The sequence below is a fragment of the Myzus persicae genome, unplaced genomic scaffold (genome assembly GCF_001856785.1).
Source record: "Myzus persicae strain clone G006 unplaced genomic scaffold, MPER_G0061.0, whole genome shotgun sequence".
Lineage (NCBI taxonomy): Eukaryota > Metazoa > Arthropoda > Insecta > Hemiptera > Aphididae > Myzus > Myzus persicae.
The window spans coordinates 833694-854749 of NW_019101886.1; the positions used below are offsets into that span (position 1 = coordinate 833694).

At 29.4% G+C, this 21056-nt stretch overlaps 1 protein-coding gene across 2 annotated transcripts in view; it reads left to right on the top strand.

Moving 5' to 3' along the window:
* The first annotated feature begins 476 nt into the window (after positions 1-476).
* The window catches only part of LOC111030664 (SLIT-ROBO Rho GTPase-activating protein 1-like), a 47687-nt gene continuing 27107 nt past the window's right edge, over positions 477-21056 (top strand). The window contains exon 1 of one of the 2 annotated variants that reach the window (XM_022310287.1): positions 477-1274. In XM_022310287.1, the coding sequence (XP_022165979.1) occupies positions 1166-1274 (109 nt within the window). In that variant the 5' untranslated portion in view covers positions 477-1165. Of the gene's footprint in view, positions 1275-13613; positions 13891-21056 lie in introns of those variants that run through there. The other variant, XM_022310288.1, reaches the window with a different exon arrangement.

The following is a 21056-nucleotide window of genomic DNA, read 5'->3' on the forward strand; positions in this document are numbered from 1 at the left end:
TTCGCGGGCCAGATATTTGTTTTGTTCTCGTCGTCGCGTGGTGGACCAGATTTGCAACGATACGTAATAATATTATTATACTTACCTACACGGTAAAAAAAAATCGTTTCGGTCTCGGCCGCGTTTTTAACCGTTCCCGAGTGCATTACATTGTAGCTGGTACTACTGCGTATCGGTTATACGACAGATAATACGCGAGTGCAGTTTAATAACAATAATAATAATAATGAGGAAACACGACTGAAAAAAATTTCGTCGTTGCAAGTCGCCCGACGGGTTAAAATATAATGCATATTATAATGATATAAATTATAAAGATACAAACGATTTTTTAACCGAAGCGAGGCAGGTAAACCTCCGCCGCCGACGACAGATGGCGCTGCTCCGTTTGCGCGGTCCAGTCTCCCCGACTACGGCGGGCCCGCTCCCCGCACGGTCCGCGGCGCCGACAACACCGCGGTAACCACGCATCGACACGACCGACGACGGCGCAGAGCCCGCACGGCGTCCGTCCAGGTCAACTGGTTTTATCGCGTCGTCCGTTGCGTGTTTTTCTTCCTTTTAAATCGTTTTTCCGTCGCCGTTGTTGTTGTAGTTGCTGTTATCGTCGTCTAAATATTTCACACGCCTACCGAACAAAGTGTAGTGTCGCGTGTACAACGGTGTGCAGGTGTTCGTCGATCGGCAGTTGATTTTTTTTCGGTCCATGTGTGTGCAATACGCTGCACGACGCGTCGCAGGTAAACGAGACAGCAGCACGTTATATTATTATTATTATTATTATTATTACACAGAAGCCCGGTGGTCGTCGGGGTCGGCAAACGAACGCGGTACGACGACGAAGTGTTTTTTTTTCCATATTATTACATATTTTCTTCGTTGCCGTTATTGTATTTTGTTTAACTGCAGCACACCTGTTGCCCGCGTAATCGTGTTTTTCGCGGTTTTTCGAGCTATGCGTTTCGCGACGGTTATTGCGAAGATCCCGACGACGTCGATCGAGGCGGCTGCTGCTGTGGCGGTGGCTAGTCGATAAACGAGCGCGGTTGTTGAGTGCCGACGACGTTTACAGTTTTGACACTGCGAAACCTACCTACGGTTACCCACCGCTCGTCTCGTAATTTAACGGTCACCGCCCGGCGTCGCCATTCGGTCCATCGTCGAGATGCTGTGCGCCGAGGAATTGATCGGTGGCTTCGACGAAGCGGACGCGTCGGCGTTCAAGTCGCCCATCCGCAGACTCGGCTCCACCAGGAAGATACTATACTTCAACAGTGAGTACCTAATACATGAACCCGAATTGCATGTTAGAACGTGCGCAATATTAATTATTATTAGCATTTAGTCGTGACCCGCGGGTCGTTATGTCATTTAAGTAAGACCCTACGCGTCAATATCGTGTCTAGGACTTTAGGTCATGGACGAGGCTCACAAAAACCGCAATACGTGACTATATCCAACAAGCTCTTCGTTGTTTGTGGTAACGGCTAACTGATACTGTGTAGGCGTCACGATTACGATATTTTGGGTGTAGACCGGCTGGCGCCTAATAGACGCCGATAATTTCTTATTGCTGCTCGAGAAAAACTAGAGCAAACTTCGGCACTGCTACTTCCGATGAAAGTTTATTATTTTTTCTAACTGATATCGTGAAAACTTCATTTAAATATTATCTTTTATTTTGGTATGTAGGTACCTACTGTATGTGTGTGTGCCCTTGAGTATCTATCACTTACTCCGCAGACCGAAACGGTTAGTCGAAAACGATATCCTTATGTCGACCGTTTACCGTCGTATCATCGTCGCAGTCTTTGGAAACACGGTAGGGTATTGGCCGTTATGGTACATATCTGATTTCCCGTTGGTTTTTTTTTTAGATCCGACGTACACGGATTTAAGGTGTACAATTTAAGTGGTTTTTATTTGAAAGTAGGTATCGGAAAACCCGACCGGCCTAATGGTAACGGCTGACTGATTTTCGCGATGATGAATTACTTATAAATATTAGATTTGAAGTGGAGAAAGTAGGACTTGTAATAATGGTTTTTAAAAATTATTGTAAAGTGCCGTAGAGAATGAAAATTTAGAATTTATCTACTTGACGATTCACATGTACCTATTTAGATTGTGTGAAAATAAAACTGGAGTAGATCTAAACTTGTCGATAGGTCCAGTATGTCTCAGTAATTTTGTTTGACTGGAAACATACATAATGTTAAAAATATGTATAATTGAAGTATACAACTTAACACGTGAGTGGTAAAGATAGAAGTGAAAAAAAAACTGTTTATAATATTGATTACAATAATGAATAGAACAACCGTCCAATATTGTTGAAAAAAACTTGAATCTAGAACGGACGTAAAATATATCTAAATACTTAAAATACTATAATATCTATGTAGGAATACGTATATTATATTCGAGTATCAACAAGTGTGAAAAGCTAGATGAAAAGTGAGTTTTTATGGTGTTGGAAGTGAAAGTATGTTTTCATCAGGAGCCGACATAATTACATTATTTCTTATGAGTTATGGTTATAAGTAATGCAGGCACTCACTTTGGCAATATTATAATATTTTGAATTGATATGATTAATTAGTAAATACATTCGTTAGGTGCCTAGTTGAATCGTACTCAAATATTTTGATGCACCTACTGATGTAAAAATTAAGATTTGAAGTAATATCTGTGCAATAATAAGTAATAATATTGTATATTAGTATCATGACATGGTATTATGTACCTATACACACATTATACAATACTAATACATAATATTTATTACTTGATATTAGTGTAATATGGTATCTATATCAAATACAGGGTGAGCATTTTATATTAAAATCGCCTATTTCACTGCCCCACTACTGAGCATCAAACATGTTCGGTAAAATGATAAATCTAAGACATTACTAACTTTACCTGACATTGACTTCTCATCGAAAAATTCAATATTATTTTGACAATAGGATAATCATCTGGATAGTTTTTTTACTACAGCAGCATCGTCGATAGTGACAAGGCAGCGTTTATTTATTACCTCGTGCGACAGCTCTTCGACCATAATATGTTTAGTTAAAAAACCCATGATGACTGGTTACCTATGTATTACTATTACTTCTTCAGTATCTATACCTTAATTTAAAAACTGAAGATGAATGTCAGACTATATATTAAATTGTGTCTTAAAAGTATATAGAGTAAAAAAAATCTGGATGGTAGCAATATCTGTTTATCAGGAAGCCTTAACAGAACTCAAAATTCTAATTCTATTTTTTCTTTAAATTATTATACCAAAGTTTATTCGAGAACTATTTATTTATTTATGTTGAAATAGGATGATAACAATTTATTTATGTAATATAGGTACATCTGGATTGGTTTACGGTTTTATGTTTTTTTATGATGAAAAAATGATTATCAATTATGCATTAAATATGATAATATTTGTAGTTATAAAAAAATTAATTATACGTATATTATTGGGATTGAATGATTGATTGGCTTTATAGTAGTTAACAGACACAATTATATAAAATATATCATCATTTAACCAGGTATATATGTATGTTGTTAGTCAAAGTATGTAAGTATGTTTATGATAACATACATAAATCGAACCTGATAATTTGTAATATAATAATTACCATAAAATAAGAATAAATAGAGAAAATACAATCATAGCATTATGTTAATGCTATGTGCATATGTCATATTTACACATTATATAAATTATATAAATCAGCGCTTATTTATTGATCCATTTATTCTAACCTGGAAATTTAAATAGAATTATGATAAGTGAACAGGTAAATTAATAATGCAGGTGCTTGTTCTGAATAAAAACTATGTATAGCATAAAGGTTCTAGTAAAGGTCAAAAACACTTCTGTGCTTCTTAATGGGATAAGACGTGTAGCATACATTTTTTTTTCCAATTTTCCAATTATTTTACGAATTTTCATTGAAATAAATTATACTTGGAAATATCAAATCATCGTGGTCATATGAATGCAATATATCCGCCGGTCTGAGTGGATACAGTACTTGTAAATAGTTGTGTATAAAAATGTTTCAAGTAGATAGTATAGATATATACTATATTAGGAATAAGTATGTAGATAGTATAGATACATACTATATTAGGAATAAGTAATATAGATCTAATGAATGCAAAATATTTGTTTTTATATGACGACGTGTCCATGTCCAATCGTAAAATTAACATAAGCCTTACTTCAGTCTCAGTTCAGTACTCAGACGGAAACACGTATATTGTTATTTTGAAAGAAATATTAATTTTTACGATATGGTTTTATTTTTATTTTCATTGTGAAAAGCCAATGCAGCTGCATATGGTATTCTTTATCGAAATATCTAAACGCGTTTGTAAAAGAGGATTTATAGTAGTCTAGGGAGTTTAAGGGATGCTATTGTTAAGACATTGACAATAGGGTGAATGATTTTTATCTAAACTTCTTGACACTGCTAGCATACAGATGCCCCATGTGTAATGGTAAACATAGTTTAAAATTAATTCCTGATATTCGAAAAGGCTTCTCAATTTCATATTGTTGTTGATATATCGTCTTGAACAATGAACAATATAATAATATTTCAGTTGATGTAGGCGAGCAACATTTTGACTTATAGAGTGAATTTATTCATCGATTACTAATCTAAAATACGATTATGTTTAATTTTACAATAATAGTAGTAAATTTTGTTTTATGTTGTTACTACGAGTGTAACTATAAATAAAATTTAATGTGACGCCAGGTAATCTTCTATAGTTTCTAAAATATTTGTTAAAACATTGCCCTTTTTCAGTTATCTATAGTTTTATAAATGTTTTATTATTGAAATATTTTTGGAATACGTTGTTTAGTTAAATTTATAACGAGTACATAGGTACCACATAATTTTAAGCTTAAATATAATTTTGATGTAGAATCTAATCCATGTAAATATTTGATGTATGTACTTTTTACTATGGAAGTTAATTTTGGGGAAGGGCGATTCAAGGACTTTTCTTAGGGGCATAGAGAGATTCGCCGAGATCTATGTAATTTAATAGATGGGGGCCCATACATAAATTATATTTTCTTATTATTCTATGGTATTTGAAAATGTACGAGGTGGCTTTAAATGTTGTCATTCAGTATATTTTGTTCATTATTGTTGGAATTATGACAATGCATGGCGTGAACAAAAATAAAAAATAAAAAAAAAAATATGAAAAAATACAAATACCAGTCAATGAACATCAATACACTTCCATGTATAAATAATGATCAAAATACTACACTCCAACCCTACTTTGTACAAAACTCGTTGTTGCGGACTTAGGAAGTTCAGCTGTCAGCGATAGAAATTAACGTGACCGTAAAAGATGAAAATATCTATAGGTTCTGTATGTTTTTGTCGGTTTTTTTTCATCACTCCACGTTGGTGAGCAGATGTTCATAATATATCCTTTCCCTGCTAGACGGCCACCACCATTGGGCTACCATATGGGCTATGTAGTGTTTGACACAAAACTAATTAATCATTTAAAACAGTTGAATATTATATGTCATATTGTCGTTCCCTGATAATACTCAAACGACTTTAAGGGTATTTAATGCAATAACAAAACTAATATAACCTTTAAGTACTTAGACATTTTTTTTTTGTGTGTGCTGTAGAGGTATAGATTATAGACTATACTTGTAGTATTACGCATAATTATATTTGATAATTTAGAAATTAGTTAATACGCATCTGCCTATTTTAAATTCCAGAAAATATGAATAAAATATTATTAATTTGAGTTATAAATTCTTAAATGTTGTTATTTTTATTTAATAAAAATAGAATACAAAAAAAGTCCTTATTATTTAAGGGACAAATTAGTGTTACCATAATATGTATAAAAAATATATAATAGTGCGCTTACTAGTTTAAATTACAGTTTAAAAGCTTCGCTAAATGTATACCAGTTTTTTTAATTTGAATTACTCCACTAGCCTTTCCATCCCTGTAAATATATTTTATTTATTTTGCATTGTAATTTATACTAAAAATAAAATTAGATACCTATTTATTTTCATATAATACATAATTTTACGTGAGCACTTAAAATAATTTTTTTAAATAAAAACTTTAATTAAGTTGACAAGGAATGAACAATAGCCATACTTTATCTATTTTCATTGAATTTAGTTGAACCACTTTATTATAATGTGTCCTAGGTAATATGCATTGCATTTTTCCTAACAGTACCTAGTTGGTGAACAAAATTGAAATTTCTTAAGGTGGTTTTACATATAACAAGTGTTTGCTTAACTAACGTAATTTAAAATAAATAGATTTGAAATAATTTTAAAACACTTATACTGTAGGTATTTGTTAAATTAACTTACATATTGATGTTATTTGGGATTCCAGTTGACTAATATGAAAATGTTCGTATTTATCCGGTAGTAGGCTTTATATAGGTAATTAATACTCATATAGCTGTATACGTTTTCCATGATGATTGATCGATTCAACACGATTTACTCTATTCTCCCTCTAAACAGGATGATGATTTTATAACTGAAGATTACCAATAATGATGCAAGAAGACTTGATTTAGGTATTTTTACTCGCTATAAAATCTTTTAAATTTTCTATATTTAAAATCCATTTTATAATATTTATGTTTTTTTTTTATCATATTATGTACCTAACATAGTGGCTATTTAAGTTAACTATCTGTTTTGAGTTATGACATAATATTATATAGTTTCATTTAAAAATGCTGAATCTGATTATTCATTTAAATATTTTAATGAATATTGATCGAATGTTGAACCAATATATTTAATTAAGCGCATATATTTTAAAATTAATACAAGTGATATGAAATGGTAGGTAATGCCGGAAATGGTGGAATAATTCGTGGTGCTCTAGCTATCCACAGAATTAATCAAAAGAACCAGATAGAAAATAATGATACTAAAAACTGCTAATCGACAATAATTATTAAAAATCAACCTTTATAAAACTTTGATTTAAATATTATGGTTTTTTGAGGTTAAACTCCAACTACAGTTTAAAATACATATTCAGCTAAAATAATATTAGATTTGGGTTTTATGTATGAGAATGTAAGTACCTATATAAAGTTAATTAAAATACAACTCATTATTTTTTCATTCAAAATATTTTTTATATTTAAACATAAAATAAATTCATTAACACTTATTTAAAAGAGTTTAAAATAATTTACTAAAGCTGTTAAAAATCTTAAGTAGAAACTAGCTTAACTAAACTTGTCTATACATATTTTGTTTATTTGTTATGGTTATTTTTTATTTTTAAGCCACTTAACTACCAGTTTCCACTTCTTCTTTATTTTTTACTTAAAACATATTAGTATTATCATGATAATTATTAGTTATGAGCTTATGATTCTAATAAAAACGATATATCTACCTACTTAATAATAATATTAACAAGCGCTGAGAATTATTTACTATTGTACAATGTTGAACTCGTAATTATAATTAATGACAACTCAAGGATTGAAAAAAAAAAGTTTTTCGAGTTAATAATTTTGATGTAATAACTTAATTGAATGGTTCTATATGTAAATTATAGCATAATGTTTTAGGTATATTTAAAATGTTAGATTAAGAATATTAACCGGTTGCATGTGATGTCCTTTTAATACTTTACAGGGTTCTTATTTTAAAAAATGGTCCAATTTACTATAAAAAATGGTTTAAGATTATATATGTGGTAAATATTATGTATTGTACGATTTACTGAATGAATTTGAGTCAGATGTCAGTTGTAGACTGTGAAAATGTATGTTTAGATCTACACCATGGTGGCGTACTTGCTTATCGTTTATTTGAATATAATTTTTAACACCTATCATACAATAATTTTTTATACAACTGTTCGTATTGAAAAATATTTGAATACATATAAAAATGTAGGTGATTTCATGAGTTTGTAACTGAATAATAATATTTACAGCAAAAAAATAAGCTATAGTAGTATTATTATTCTACAAATAAATAATTGAAGTAAAAAATATTGTGATTAAAATAACAAACTAAATCAGTTAATCAACCAATTGGATAATCAATAGTTTCTTAATTGTATTATAAGTACATCATTTATATAGTGATCAATTATCTCTATAATATTGTGACGATCACAATTAAAAAAGGAATTAGTATTTTTTGTTAATTACAATACCTATGTAATGTTTATTATTTTATAGTATAATAGAGTAGGTAAAAAAAATGCAGTTTGGCTATTAAATTTTTATTCTACTGCGCCTTAGTCGATTAAATATTGGACACATTACACTCGTTTTGACTATATTGTGATATATGTATAGTATAGTTTTTGGAGAGTATCGAATTTATAATTTTATGAACTATTTTCGTAATACGCATTATAGTGGCTTATTTTTTTTTTATGAATTGATGTTTTTAATAAGTACCTACCTAAAATATTTCTCTTTCTTAGTGTTATTTTTTTATTTGAACCATGACATAGACTTATATTTAAAATGAAACTCTTGAGAACTATTATAGTGACATGACGTGACTAGCAGAACAAAAGAAAAATAAAACTCAAATGAAAAAATCCAGATGCTGAAGTAGTGCTGTTAGGATCGAAAGGGGTACAAGTAAAAAAAATTGACACCATTTTGTATTTTTATCGTTATTATTATTAGACCGTGACGATTGCCATAATATTATTATATAAATAAGTTGTATTAATTGTAGAGAAATCGATGTCAGTAAAATGAAAATGAAAACGAGATATTCCTCAATACGTTTGTGAAACATTTGATCACCTATTAGGTACAGTTAAGGATATAGACTATGCGCGGTTCGTTTGGATAAACACAGGGATTGATAAAAAAAAAATCATCACCAAGGTAAAGGCGCAGCTCCAGTGTTTCATTGGATTGGTAATGAGGATGTAACGGATTAAATCGAAAACATATACTGTATAACGAATTTGGCCGTGTAATGTGCAGCAACAGACTCATCTGAGTTGGTCTGAAAATCATATCATTAAACATGATAATGTTTTAAAAAAAAAAACTATAGGCCGGTAAAATATGAAGAGTTTACAACCAATAAAGTGGACAAACTCAATATTATAAACATTGTGTAGTGTAGTTGGATATGGAAATTAATATAATATAATATTAGGTATACTTTTTTATTCATAAAGAGTTTTCTAACTAGGTAACTCTATATTAATGAAACGATGCGTAAATATAAGCGATGATTTTAGAAAGAAAACCGAATATTATGTATTTATGTAATACATTTGTATTCAAATAAAATAGGCCCTCTATTGTATTATGGAACATTCAATTGGAGACGTTTATTATATTATGCGTTATATTTAATATTTATTTTTTGTTTATTTGTTTGTGAAATGAAGAATTTTTACCCATCAAGTATATTATACATTGTACATGGTGGAAGGTTTTGATTATACACGACGGATCAAAACACTATTTTTTTGTAATCTTATAAAATACCAACTGGTTGTTATGAGGTTTTTGAATAAGACGTAACTACAATATACAATTTAACAATACCTACCTACAAGTTAATACATTGAATGTTTTTAACATTATTATTATGGACTTTATATAATTATTTAATTAAAGAAAATACTCAAATCCAAGTAGATATACCTGTAATACCTAATACACAAATTAACTTTCAATTTAAATTGTTATTATATGTAAGTACCTATGCAATATCATGCATATTATTTTTTTTGCTTAATTTGGGTAAATGTAATTAGTTAATCATGTTGTTGTAATTATTACTGAAAAACAAATTTTTGATGTTTTTGATATTTATACAGTTTAAAAAAATAACTAATTTCGGTATGCTTTATTATACTATGTGCCCAATACTGTACTCGTCTAGTGTAACCACTAACCTAGTTAAAAATAATAAGCATAGGCGTTTTTCAAAGTAATTATGGCACACCCTGTATAACACATTGAATGTGTGCGACTTGTGTGAGTCAAGGTTTATCAGCATTATTTGTTAAGGTCATGTTACAACGGGTAATATTATGTTTTGTCCCCTACGGAGGCAGTAAATTGATGATATTCAATATAATATTATTGTGCTTAATTTGTTAGGATTTCAAAAGCTACCCCTATAACTTTTTTTCAATGTGTTTTTTAATTTTAATAGATAAGTATTTCTAATGCATTAACAATAATATGATTGGTATCTTTATGGTCAGTTAATAAGTATATTTTATTCTCATACGTTTAAAAAATATGTAAGTTGATAATGGATGCAAATATGTTAGGACTTTGTGGTCAAATATTGACCATCGTATTTTATTTAATATAAATAATATTTACACTCTTTGATCTGGCATAAAAAAAATAAGATAATTTAATTTAATTTAATCTTAAAATAGATTTATGTAATTTTCTCAAATGCATTTCGTTTGATTTTTTTGTTGTGTATTTTTATTTTTTTGAACAAATTAAAAACTGAAATGTTTGTTGGTGTTTAGAGTATACCAATTGACTAGGTAATCACTACTATAATGAATCACTGCACAATTGTAAAATGCGAAATCATACAATTTTTCTTTTTTTATGGTATGGTTTTTTAATTATTGCCAAAATTTCACATCCTTTCCATAAAGAACTGGGGGGTGAGTAACTGTTAATGATTAAGCTAAGCACGTTCGTCACGTGTAATTAAATTATAAAATTTAGAATTCCTGTTGTTTATTTTTATTATATAGAAGTTTATTCCAAAATGTTTTTACTCTTAAAATCGTATTTCTATTTTTAGATTTTGGTAATAAATTTGCCAAATAAAAAAATTCTGAACCACATTATTTATTCACTTGAAAACATTTGGCGGGAGTCTAGTACACTTAACACATTATACTAATTTATACATTTTCGATCAAATAATATTTTAAATTATTTCTCCCTTCACTAGCTATAAATGCGGTTGTAATTTGATTGTATTATTGGAAATCTAATAAAAGTGTTATACAGGGATTGAAACAATAGTTTCTAAAAAAATATTGAAAAAATATATAGAAAAATACTATTATATTTCCATAATGGTAATAATAAATTATATGATTTTCGGACTTTGATTATAAATGATTTAAAGTAAATTAAAAACATTTGTCTACTAATTTAATTGGTATATTAAAAGGTTTTGTGTACACTGCACATAATAAACCGTGTTCCTAAACTATACTTGCAACACAATATAAGACTACCAATGTATTTAATTCTTGTGTTTGCAGCGTTTTGTGGTTTGAGCACTTTAGGGTTTTTTATTTTGTAATTGACAACATACAAGTTGTATTTTGGTATGTTGTACAGTACGTCACTTTCTCTTTTTGGTTCATATTGAATTTCTATCATGTTTCAGCGTCATACGTTTCTCTAACCGTAAAAAATCGGCAGGTCTATTGTGCATTTGAAAATACAATAGGTGATTTATTTTTGAATATGTTTTCGTCAAGTTCATACATATTGTATCTTTTTTATATGTATAATGCACAACACACCGAGTATGCTAAATTTACAAGGAAATAAATCAGAAATGTATACGAAAGTTAATTATTTCCCACGATGCATACGATTTATACGATTTAAACGTCATTATAATAATATATGGATTATTTTGACTATTTAAAACGACATTATAGTAAGCCGCTATTATGGGTGGTCTTCTGGTCTATTGGTTGATGCAATGATGTATCATATAAAATGGTACGCTTTGTTAGTGGACCATGTGTTTTGAAATTCTGTTTTCTGTTCATTTTCACCCTTATATCTTAACTACCGACATCCTCATTTCATCTGAACGTGTGTTTATGTTCTCGTATAGTATGTATATTTTCTACATAGTGATATATCATATAGTCTGTTGGCTAATATATTAAGTATCTTTTATTTTCGACATATTGCGTGGGTTTGGTCAGTATTTGTACTGGGGTCAGACGTATTTTTTCATTTTCCATTAACATGGATTTGAGATAAATATCTTATTGTTGTTTGACACGTTATCAATTTATATTCGTAGGTAGTACCTAAATACTAATCAATTAGTATTCACTTAAAAGGTAATTTAATTACACAAAGTATTAGTTACATACATATATTATTTATTTTGTTCATTTATTTTTAGTTTTAAGTTTAACTACTTAATCTAAAAAATTAATTAAAATATTTAGATTTATTATTAGGTAATCAAAATGTGTATTAAAGTACCTATATTAGTATATTTTTTATGTATATGCTTAATATCCATTGTTGTTAATGATCTAACTCAAATAATAAAAAAAATATTTTGTATTTATATTTGTACCTATATTATTAGGCATTACGTTTAGACAGTTAGTGAATCGGCAACATTGTAAATAGCAGCACCTAAACGGAATAGCTGTGCCTATTGCATTAAGTAATCAACCTACCGTGAAGTCTCTTGGTACAATTACTCTGACATATGTTTTTCATAATATATATATATATATAAATACAAAAGTATGGTGTAATGGCTATTTACTAAATTACGATATTTTCAAAATACTTACATACTAACATTTTAAATAAATAATCTCAGTTGATAATTTTTGATTTAATGACTTATTTTTCTTTGAGACACAATGATATTGCATACTATATTTACATAAATGATAAATTAATTATTTTATTCGTAGAATTATTATTATTGACTTAAAGTTATAGGATTGATCTGCTGCTTCAGGAGGTTGGAGTGTTTGAAGTATTGGTGATATCTAAAAAAAATTTGTTCATGAAAATTTTGTTGGCATAAATGGTTGCTATTCAAAAAAATATATGAAATAATTATTTAGTATTTAAAATGATCGAATGGTATTTATATGTTGTCAGAGATAATAATGTGTTCTAGACCTGGCTATAAACTTATTGGTGCCATAAACAGACATAATACTTAAAACTATTTTGTACTGGATAGTGCGTTATTTAAGATTTTATATTAATGATCGATTCGTGACATGGATTCAATCCACGTTAATATACGAGTCACGTTTGACACCAGGTTTTCTTATGACTTAATTTTTTCAACATCCTGGAACATTCTCGTGTAGTATATGGCTCATTGTGATTCGAAAATAATGTCTGTACATTGTACACTCATATATATATATATGTATACGTACCTACACATTATTAGTGCGTATTACTATTGTGTACAGTCGAGACCGATGAAACGATTTAAACCCCGAATGACCTCGATTCGATTTCTAGCGCACTTATAACTACTATTACATTATGATTATATTATGGCGATGGGAAAATACGTTTTTTCATCCCATTGAAATTTGATTTTCAGATAACAAATTGGCTAGGCCCCGTATGAACGCACCCATGTGGGTTGGTGGTAGGCGGGGGTTGGAGATGACGTCATAATGTTATTGAAATCCTTGAAGTGTGGTGTGGCAGCGCGTAAACGGCGCATTTCCCCTGCGGCGGACGGCGACGGTCGGAAAAGCGCATGATCCGAACGGGATAAAGCGGGGAACTCGGTCCGGCGGGCGGCACACAGCTTCCAGTATCGCACTCGCAACAGTTGTCGACCGTATATTTCTCGCTCCGTCTCTCCGCGTCGTCTTGCAGTTGTGTGTATACAAACACATCATCGTCGTCATACTATTGCGTCGCGGGCTTTAAAAATCCGCCGTCGCGCGTCTGCGGTACCAGACCGAAAACGTAGGTACCGATGAGTTACGTGGCTGGTGAATAACATGTTCCAGTGTATTGTCCAGCCCAAGAATACGTGGAGCAGGAGCAGCCCCGAACTCCGGGAACTCAGAGTCGTCTATCCAGGTGACCCTCGCCGCTCATGTATTAAAAATTGCAGTCGTATTACCTATACTGTCATTGATTATCAGTATACCTACTCGATCAATGCTACTATTAATGTTTATTCGTAGTCGGTTTACGCGTTTCCGGACCGCGTCCTCGGATATAGTCTCTCGGCCCCAGTCGTCATTTTGAGCGTCTCGAGAAACGGGCATCGTAAGATTGTTGTTGTTGTTAATGTTATCGCGGGAAGCAGCGCGGCTGACTGCAGCAGCAGAGACGAATCTCACATATCAATATAATATTATAGGTAGTTCTAGGTCTTGCCACACTGCAGGCCCGTGACTGTCGTAATCAACATACCACCTACCATGTATACGTATATGGATAATCGTAATGGTAAAGAATTCGTGTTTCGTACACGGTTGACGGTTCATTTGTCACGTGCGTGTTGGCCTAACGAAATTTGGTTTTGCGTAGTTAGCCCGTGTGTACCGTTGTAAGCGTATTTCGCTGTTATACGCATGGCAGGACGTGCCGGAGAGATCGATGACACCCGTTGCGGCGTCGGCGGCGGTAGAGGGCGATAACGCTCTCTCACCAGAACGTCCGGAACCGATTGTCTGCAGTGATTTCCGATATTAAATAAAATCTCGAATGAGATATTCCTCTTACAGGGTAATCGATATTAATGTTATTAAAATGTTTGTTCGATGTAATTATGCGTACCCACTTCAATTACAATACTATTGATTTTATGAAATTCAGCGTAATATTATTATAATTTACTTTCACCGACTCTTTCATTGCTGCAGTTTATTATTTCTATAGTATACCATTATTTTTTACAACGAGAATAAATTAGTTATAATTTGTACACCCTTATTCATATATTTAAAATATATGATTGTTCAAACTAAATGCAAATCGTAGACACAGTGCTAGTGTTATAATTACTGTCGTATATAACGTCAAGGGTAAGGTCAAAATGTAACTGAAATAATTCTAAATTACCACCTATGTGAACCAATTAAACATTATATAATGTTTGTCCTTGAAAAAATAATGAAGTATATCTATTAAGTTCTTGTATTTCGCTGTTAATAATAGGCAATTCACAATAAGATCAATTTTGAATTTTAATGTAAATTTAATTAAATGTATTACTTATATATTTTAATCGTAATATAAATATTGTCCATTATAAAAAATCCTATTTTATCATTAGGTACAAAGAATAAAGTCTTAATATGTTTATAAACATAAAACTACAAAGTTTACATAAATAAGATAACAAAATCATCTAATTTATATAATTTTGAAACGTTTAGCGTGGTTGGGATATAATATGAATCGATGTGCATTGTATAATAAATCTTATTATTTTTAGTAGAAGGGAGGATAAAAACAATGGTTAAGTAGCACAACTGTATACAACTACAAGTGGTTTACAATGTTTTTTTTAATGCTTTGAAACGGGTTGAGAATATCAGCCAACAAAACGATAATTTCACAAACATCTACTCTTCTACTTACATTTCTTGACCTCATAATATATTATATAGCACCGTATTATATTACTTAAAGATAACTTTAAAATTGGTTTCACAATACGTTGTAATTCAGAAGTAATTTTTTCTTTAAATATTTTTTGTACACATTTCAAATAATTTTCAAGTTGTAATATTAAATAAATATGAATAAATAATTTAGATTTCGTTAGTCAACAAGACGTATGCACAACAATGAATATTTTTGGTTGATAATATAATACTAAATATAATATGCCAATAATAGAATATCAAAACATTGTTGGTTACAGTTTCTTCGGTGCATATAATATATTTGCTATAATACTTATATATTATACTAGAAGTATGTGTGTAAACATCAATAAAGTGATCTAATAGGTTTTAAAAATAATTTTTTTTAAATTTAGCTATCTGAGTTAATTAAAAAAATTGTAAATAATATTTCAACATTTTTGGATTCTGGGGAAATAATTAATAACAATATTAAAAACAAAGTATTTCATATTACACATATTGAGCGTCCACTTATGAACGTTTTTTTTATTTTTAATATATACCTATTTAAAATGTAAATCATAAAATAAAAATCAACCATGTTTATTGATGTTTAGAATGCAAGTGACCTACTTGAATTCATATAACGAAAGTGGAATATAATATGTGATATTCGTTATTTTATATCATTTATTCAAATATGAAAATTTTAAAATTTCATGAAGTTGTTGGCAATTATTTTTTGAGTTAAAGTTTTTTATTCATATGATTCATACATATAGTCTCTTTGTATTTCTCCACCCTCGTTTTTGTTGTGCATTCAAAACATTCACAACCAGTGATTTTGTTTGCTCTTGTCAAATAGAACGACCATTAAAAACCCTACCCTCGTATGGCTGTGGACAATAGATGGTTGAAATATTCTTATATTTTTTCCTTTTCGAAAGCTATTTTTTTTTTTTTTAATGATATTGTTGAACAAATAGAAATAGTTATACTTATGGGTGGAAACGTTGAAAAAAATATTTCGGTAAATCCATGTAGAACTAGGATCACTATAGGTCACATCCATTTTTATAGGTACCATAAACTTTAGTTTATAATTCATGGTCTTCGAATATATATAAAAAAATCACAGGAAATGGGTTTTATTTTTATTTCCAAAATCCTTAAATGTTTTAAGTTATGGTCATTGACTTGACTATTGAGCAATGGCTTTAATCGTGATTCATTATTTAGGTGTGCACATAATTGTAACTAAAATCTTATTTACAATATCATTGAAAAATTAACTTCATTATTCGTATTCATGTGATTCTACTTCAGTTACTTCAGTTACTTGACTACTCTTGAAAGTCAAAAGTTAGTACGATCATAAATGAAACGTGCCGTATAATAGTATATATGTAATATCATACATTAAAATTATAAATGTGTACAGATTCGTGACTGTAGGGTACTTGGGATTAACAGTTAATTTAACTTGTATCCGTATATAATGTATTATTTTACAATTTTAGTTATGTTTTAAAAAATACCTCTATGGTACGTGGTAGTATAGGTATGTATGTTTTACAGTTCATGATTGTTTATACTAATAAGTGAATGAATTAAAATATATTTTTAACTTATATAGGTACAGACATTGGTAAAGACTGAATTTAAATAACTAGAATGACAGACATTTTAATTTTAGTGGCACACAAATCAACAGAATCGTATACTGATAGTTCTGCCAAACTAAGAAAAATATGTTAATTTTAAAATATTATTAAAGACTGTATGACGGTTATGTGAAGTATATTTTGACGTACATTATATGCATTTAAACACTGATAGTATGAAATGTGTTGAGAGAAAAAAAAAAAATTTTGAAGTGGCAAAAAATAAACAGTAAGGTTATAATAAACAGTAAGTGCCCTAGAAATTAATACTATAAGGGATCTGAGTTGAGTTGTAGTAGGTATACAAAAAGATTTAAAAATCAGAGAAAATCGTTTTTCTGAGTACATTTTATAAAAGGGGGTAAAAAACCCTCATACATGTTTAGAATTAAATTTAATCTAAACTTGCAATACATTATAGCTAGGAGAACTATTTGCTTAAGATTTCAGAGTAGAAATCCAATTTTAGTTTTAAATCTTTACTTTTATTTTAAATAAGTACCACCACGATGAATCTTAAGAAAATACTATTCTATAGGTACTTTTGTTAATATTTATTTAAGTATAAATATTTATTTTAATATAAATTTGTGCATTAAAATATTATCTAAAAAATTGTCAACATTTTAATATTTTGCTTATATTTTGTATGGTATACCTACACCATAACGTATCAACGATTTTTCTACATCTATCTATGAATAGTTCATTAAAACTGCAATACCTAATAACGTCTAACAAATATTCAGAAATATGTTTTTAGTTTTCATAATATTTTAGTACTTATTGGTAGTAACTTATCGAAATAATGTTTTTATGTTGTAGATAGCCTGTAATAACGAATAAAGTTATATGTAGCACGTCTTTGTCTTGAATGTTTATATGGGTATATTATGAACGAGATTTTCTACAAAGTTTATTATTTTTTGTGAGAACAAACGAAACATAAGCGACGTGAAAAAAATGAGCAACTCACACTAGATGTGGTTATAAGGTTAATGCATATGGTTTTCGTCTTTCTGAAAATAGGAACTACATTTCCGTCTGCAATCATCTTTAGAAGGGGTCGGCTTACAGTTGAAGGGTGGCCAGTGTGAGTCACGCTATATGTCGTTTCGTCTTCCCTCGCACCGGTCGAAACACTGGTGTACGTCGTATACACCGACAACGTTTCGTTGTTTTTTATATCGTTATTTTTTTCTCCAATATTCATTTACTCCGTGAAAAAAGTGTCGATGTTTTGGTCACCGAATCGAGTAATAATAATTTTCGGAAACGATGGAAACATTGGATTGTAATAATTCTGCCGAACAATTTATTGTATTATTTTCACGTAGCTTATTATAGTCTCGACTTTTGGAGCAAAGACATGTGGTTGGAGCTAGTTTTATGCGACCATATTATAGTGGTAAACAACACACGATTCTTTTACAATGTGTATTAATACACATTAGACATCGATGTATCCGTATATGTTTGAAATGCCTCGAATGGGTTCGTTCTATTTTTCAACGCTTAGTCAACCGACGGCAGCATATTGCACCATGTGGATATTGCGTTGTTTAAAAACCAATTACTGTCTCTGAATTAATTACATTTTTAGATTTGTTTAATACTTTAATTTATCATTAATTTTTTTTTACCTAAACTTAATACGGTAAAATTGCATTGAAATCCTTCATAATAATTGAAGAACCAAAACGCTGATTAATGTTTACACATAACTTATTACTATATACAATGCGGTACTTATTCCTTAGATTTTTAAAGTAAAAATAAAAATATCAACAAATATTTTTAGCATAAAAAGTTTATTATAGGACGATTTGGGAGCTTTCGAATTACACTTAAATCGTAGTACAATTAGTGATAAATTAAATCTGACTGTTTGAAATAATATAAATTGTTTATTTAATTTGTAAGTTTTTAAGTATACGTAAATACGCAACAATCATATAAAATATATTCGTAAATATTGATTTGCAAAAATGACAACGAGTAATTGGAAGAAGCAAAGAAACGATTGTTCTGTATTCAAAAAGTTGTAGGGCCATTTTGGTTTTACACTTTGTTTTAATAATACATTCATCTGCCTCGAGTAAATCTGCATTTCCTTATACTTCTTGGTATGTCTGACTGTTGTGAATATTTGATACCTATAATTTCTATTTCCAAGTATTTCGGAAAATCAAGTAGAAAAACTATTTCTTTATATCGAGCCATATAAGAATGTGTAGCAAAATGTATTATTTTTAATGGTGGAATTGTGTAAAGTCTTTAGACATTTTATTTAGACAATTAAACGTTGTTTGTAAAAACGAAAAAATATATAAACAAGTTTTTTTTGTACGGAAAAAGTGTAGTTGTAGGTAATTATTTAAAGTGTTCTTTTATTATGTAAGGGTAAAATAAGCACATAATATCATTATATTTTATCTTCAAGTTGTATATAATATATAATTAGCGTATCACATTCATGTATTACAGGTTTAACAATTATGTAAATCGATCAAGTATTAATTAATCACCATTAAAAAATAATAAGTATATAATTGTTTTCGGTGTCGGAGTTAATAGTTTTACACTATACATAATAGGTCGTCCAAAAACTGAAATACCATATGATTAAATGTAAGATATTAGATAGGTAACTTTTTTCTCTGTTATAATGCATTATTATTTTTTTTTTCAAATCTACAATAACAATATCTCTTTAATGCGTCGAGGTGGCTCATCACTTGTTTACATTTAAATTTAGCTAAATATATTAAGTTATCGAATGTTTTGAATATTTTATAGTTACTAGATTTTTTATTGAAATTTCGGTCGAGGACAAATATAATGTTTGAAAATTAGTGCAGTCTGCAGGTTTATAATATTGTAATATTTATGAATTATAACTAATGAAATGCTAGTTCATACCTATACACGTGTTGATGTGTTTCTTGTTAGAAGGTTTTTGTTATTCTAAAATTGGGTATAACTAAGAACAAAATACAATGACTTTGGTTTTTCTTAGTTTTATTATATTATTTACCTTCATTTATCATTTTATTTTATAACTTAATGAAAACCATTTTAGTTTTAAAAAAAAACTCTTTTGTTTAATTTTTTGTAGAAAAATGTATTTTTACTTGAATAAATCCTATGAAATGAAGAGAAACTGTGACAAACTTCGACATGATATGTTTTTTAAACAGTTATTATACGTCCTTAATAATTACTAATAGCTTGTTACATTGATAATTTGTAAAATAATTGTTAAATATCATCTATTACAGATCAATATAAGTATGAATTACTCTTTGTCCGTGTACAATATGATGTGTATACTGCCGTATGTTCGATCACACATAAATTTAGTTACAACTTGAAACACATATTCACCAGTGTTACATACTAATAGAAAGTAAAATGATGAAAACGTCATTGGTTGGAATTCACTCCTGCATTATCAACAATTAGAAAAAAGTACAATAATAATTTTTTTACTACATCATAAAAGTAAACATTTATGAATGTATACTTAAATATGGCGTTATAAACTACAATTTTGAACGTGTTTTACTGTTCCAAGTTTTATCATAACATAATGTTAGATATTATACTATATTAGCTTAAATATGATCTGCATACTATTACCTGTTGAATGAATCATAACATATTATTAGTTTCATGTTTATTAGGTAAAAATGTAAAATAGCTTAGTAAACTAAAATCAGGCATTTTTCTATTTGCTTAAATTTAATAAAATACTTAACATTAAATTATAGGTATTAAATAATCACTATAAATTATAATAATATGATGTGTATCGTATAATTCCATAATGGTCTATTGTTTTGGTAAATTTACAAATTGTCTTTTGAATTTAAAATCAAATTATAGTAGTCATACATAAGTCATTTTTGTGCTTGTATTATTTGGTAATCGTATTGTATATATATTTCCATAATATATTTTAATAAAATTCGTTATCTTACACGTTTAGCGATTCATA